This window comes from Sinocyclocheilus anshuiensis, unplaced genomic scaffold, assembly GCF_001515605.1.
Source record: "Sinocyclocheilus anshuiensis isolate Anshui unplaced genomic scaffold, SAMN03320099.WGS_v1.1 scaffold149, whole genome shotgun sequence".
NCBI lineage: Eukaryota > Metazoa > Chordata > Actinopteri > Cypriniformes > Cyprinidae > Sinocyclocheilus > Sinocyclocheilus anshuiensis.
The window spans coordinates 112,237-116,703 of NW_015540836.1; the positions used below are offsets into that span (position 1 = coordinate 112,237).

Sequence of the window (4,467 nt, forward strand, 5' to 3'; positions counted from 1 at the left end):
TGTGTGGGTGTGCGTGCATATTTTGCATACCCTCTTGTTTCCAGCGGAGGCGGCGAATGGAGGCGGTAGTGACAGCTGCCTGTGAGACACATCTCCCGGCAGGTGTTACTTCCACCTCCAAAAGGTTATGCGAGCCCTCTGGAGGACGGGACGGAAGTGAGCGACTAATTGCATTTGCCACCTGAGGATCAGAGGTCAATGAAATGCAGTGAAATATCACATTTCCGTGAAGAATTGTAATTTAAATGATGTTCTTGAAAGACTTCATGAAACACGGAAAACATGTTCATCTTTTTGTTTGTTTGTTTGTTTGTTTTCATTTAAACGTTCAAAAAGCGATGTTTTTGAACAATTTAAAGCAAAGAAATACTTCAACATAAAATGAAGAAGAAACATTAAAGATTCTGCACTATTTCTTGATCAGCAATGAAATAAGTAAATATCAAGTTTAGAATGACTGCAGAAAATTCAGCTTTGCCATCACAGGAATAAATTACGTTTTAAAATATATTAAAATAGAAAACACATGTAATAATACTGTATGTACTAGTGTACGAGTGAAGTTGGACTTGTTTTTTTTGTTGCTATATGAACATAGCAAAAACCATAACTCCAACTTTACTACTACAGTTCATTTGAGTCCAAAAATTTGAGACCACTAGTAAAAATGCTTCCATTTTGCATTTTTTAGCAAAAACAAAAACATCTGACTGTCTGTACAAAGTAGTTCACATGTTCTGTTTTGGCTTGCTTGATTTGAAACTGATATTTACTAATTTGATTGCTGATCAAGAAATAGAGCAGAATCTTTCATATTTCTTCTTCATTTTATGTCGTAGTATTTCTTTGCTTTAAATGGTTCAAAAATACTGATTTTTGTATATTTAAATTAAAACAATATATATATTTTCAGTGTCTCAGGCTTTCGGAACCCACTGTATTTTCCCCAAGTGTACCGTAACAAATGACTTTTACCAGTATTGGCTGTGCATGGAGGTCTAGCTGTGCTCGGTAGAGGATGTCATCCAAAGCTTCCCTCCCCAATTCCCACTGCCCATTATAACTGTTGATGGGAGAGAGTATCATCATGCAGATGAGATCATTAGCACACCACTCAAACCGTTAATTGAAAAGGAACAGGAATTAAATATATAATACATTTCCTTCTCTTACTAATGTAAAAAGAAAATAGTTTTGAATGCTCTCAGAAATACACAACCATTTAAAAGTTTGGGGTCGATAAGACTTTTTAGTTTTTTGATGTTTTTGAAACAAGTCTCTTATGCTCACCGAAGTTCTATTTTCTCAATCAAAAATACAGTAATATTGTGAAATGTCATTACATGTGTTTTCTATTTGAACATATTTGAAAAAGTAATGTATTCCAGTGATGGTAAACCTGAAATTTCATCAGCCATTACTCCAGTTTTCAGTGTCACATGAAATCATTCTAATATGCTGATTTGGTGCTCAAGAAACATCTCTTATTCTTATTATTATCAATGTTAAAAACAGAAGTGCTGCCTAAAACTTTTGTGGAAAATTAGATTTTTTTTTTTTTTACAGGAATAAATTACGTTTTAAAATATATTAAAATAGAAAACACATGTAATAATACTGTATGTACTAGTGTACGAGTGAAGTTGGACTTGTTTTTTTTGTTGCTATATGAACATAGCAAAAACCATAACTCCAACTTTACTACTACAGTTCATTTGAGTCCAAAAATTTGAGACCACTAGTAAAAATGCTTCCATTTTGCATTTTTTAGCAAAAACAAAAACATCTGACTGTCTGTACAAAGTAGTTCACATGTTCTGTTTTGGCTTGCTTGATTTGAAACTGATATTTACTAATTTGATTGCTGATCAAGAAATAGAGCAGAATCTTTCATATTTCTTCTTCATTTTATGTCGTAGTATTTCTTTGCTTTAAATGGTTCAAAAATACTGATTTTTGTATATTTAAATTAAAACAATATATATATTTTCAGTGTCTCAGGCTTTCGGAACCCACTGTATTTTCCCCAAGTGTACCGTAACAAATGACTTTTACCAGTATTGGCTGTGCATGGAGGTCTAGCTGTGCTCGGTAGAGGATGTCATCCAAAGCTTCCCTCCCCAATTCCCACTGCCCATTATAACTGTTGATGGGAGAGAGTATCATCATGCAGATGAGATCATTAGCACACCACTCAAACCGTTAATTGAAAAGGAACAGGAATTAAATATATAATACATTTCCTTCTCTTACTAATGTAAAAAGAAAATAGTTTTGAATGCTCTCAGAAATACACAACCATTTAAAAGTTTGGGGTCGATAAGACTTTTTAGTTTTTTGATGTTTTTGAAACAAGTCTCTTATGCTCACCAAAGTTCTATTTTCTCAATCAAAAATACAGTAATATTGTGAAATGTCATTACATGTGTTTTCTATTTGAACATATTTTAAAAAGTAATGTATTCCAGTGATGGTAAACCTGAAATTTCATCAGCCATTACTCCAGTTTTCAGTGTCACATGAAATCATTCTAATATGCTGATTTGGTGCTCAAGAAACATCTCTTATTCTTATTATTATCAATGTTAAAAACAGAAGTGCTGCCTAAAACTTTTGTGGAAAATTAGATTTTTTTTTTTTTTTCAGGATTCTTTGATGAGTTGAAAGTTTAAAGGGGTCATATGATGTTGCTAAAAATAACATTATTTTGTGTATTTGGTGTAATGAAATGTGTTAGTACCATTTGGGGTCGGTAAGATTGTTTTGATGTTTTTGAAACAAGTCTCTTATGCTTACCAAAGTTCTATTTTCTCAATCAAAAATACAGTAATATTGTGAAATGTCATTACATGTGTTTTCTATTTGAACATATTTTAAAAAGTAATGTATTCCAGTGATGGTAAACCTGAAATTTCATCAGCCATTACTCCAGTTTTCAGTGTCACATGAAATCATTCTAATATGCTGATTTGGTGCTCAAGAAACATCTCTTATTCTTATTATTATCAATGTTAAAAACAGAAGTGCTGCCTAAAACTTTTGTGGAAAATTAGATTTTTTTTTTTTTTTCGGTTTTTTTTTTGTGATTATAACATTATTTAAATGTTACAAAAATATTTCTTACAATGTTCCATTAACTTTATTTTCATTCAAAATAAAACATGATTTGAAACATTGTTTTGAATTGTCTAAGAATGTTAAAATGTCCAGTTTTTAAATCTTTTGTAACATTATAAATGTCTTTATTGTCAATTATGATCAATATAATGCATCCTTGCTGAATAATTTATATATTAAAAAAATCTTACTGACCCCAAGCTTTTAAACAGTTGTGCATGCCATATCAAAACTATTGATTTTTCTGACAAAAATCATGTTTTTCACAAACTTGTGGAGATGTCATATTTCTAAGAAACAATCAAAGCTATTTATGTTTTTGCTTTAGTAAGAGTAAGAAATGTTAGGAAAAGTAACAGTACCTCTCCTCGAATTACACTCTAAATGTTATTATTTAGGGGTTCATCTTTAGCATTCAGCAATAATTATTCAACAATTCCCCTATTATTAGAGATAAACAGTGTCATGGAACAAAAAAAAGCAGTTATTTGACGTCAGTTATTCAACTTACATGGCGTGGTAAACAGCAGTCAGCATCTGCACCATAAACTCTGGCTCCAATCGCACCCGGTTACACGGCTCCTTCCACAACTTTTGCTGCTGCCGCGGGTAACCGCTCACACACAGCCTGCATAACGAGAGAGATTCCGAAAGAAACTTTACTGACATGTCTATTAAGTCTTTATGCTAATGCTGTGACCCACCACAGAAATCTTTTGCTCTGTCTCTAAATCAATATTCCTTTTAATCCATTTAATCATTCCATCTCTGCCTGTACCAGCAAGAAATTTCAGAGTGAGAGAGCGAGACAGGCTGAGATGTTCCCGGATCGTTAGTGGAAAAGACAACTCATGCACCCCCCTTACCGTGTGCTCATTCTGCAAACCGATTGGTGGGAGGACGCAGGCATAAAGACCACGGCTGAGTTGTAGCAGAGCATTAGAAAAGACAGCACCTCAAACCTGCAGGAGACACACACATGCTGCGGTTACATAACCCCCCTCGGACATCTGCATAATTTTACAACGACACATCAGACAGCAGAACATTATGAGTCAGCGACTGCCGCTGTGTATCTAGCCGCTGGAACGGGTAATAACAAATCACACTACATCTGCACAGATTTCGCTGTCATGAAGCTCCAGCAGCGGTTTAATGAAATGAAAATGCTGAGAAATCATTACAACCCATTTCGACCTGCAGGAAAAAGTAACCGCTGAGTCACGGCAATAAAACGGTCCAGCGGGCGATAGTGCGATTAATCAAATGCCCAGAAATATTCCACACATCAAACCTACTTCCTCCACAAGAAGGAATGAGTACAAAAAAAAAAAAAAAACCCTAACCTGT

The 4,467-nt window shown here is 34.0% G+C and overlaps 1 protein-coding gene across 3 annotated transcripts in view; it reads right to left on the minus strand.

Moving 5' to 3' along the window:
• Window positions 1-4,467, minus strand: part of LOC107687383 (protein FAM126B-like) — a 22,615-nt gene that overhangs the window by 5,961 nt on the left and 12,187 nt on the right. For all 3 annotated transcript variants that reach the window (XM_016484680.1, XM_016484678.1, XM_016484679.1), the window contains exons 8-11: window positions 3,984-4,079; window positions 3,629-3,745; window positions 2,056-2,143; window positions 31-181 (exon numbers count right to left, since the gene is read on the minus strand). In XM_016484680.1, coding sequence (XP_016340166.1) covers window positions 31-181; window positions 2,056-2,143; window positions 3,629-3,745; window positions 3,984-4,079 — 452 coding nt within the window. The remainder of the gene's footprint in view (window positions 1-30; window positions 182-2,055; window positions 2,144-3,628; window positions 3,746-3,983; window positions 4,080-4,467) is intronic.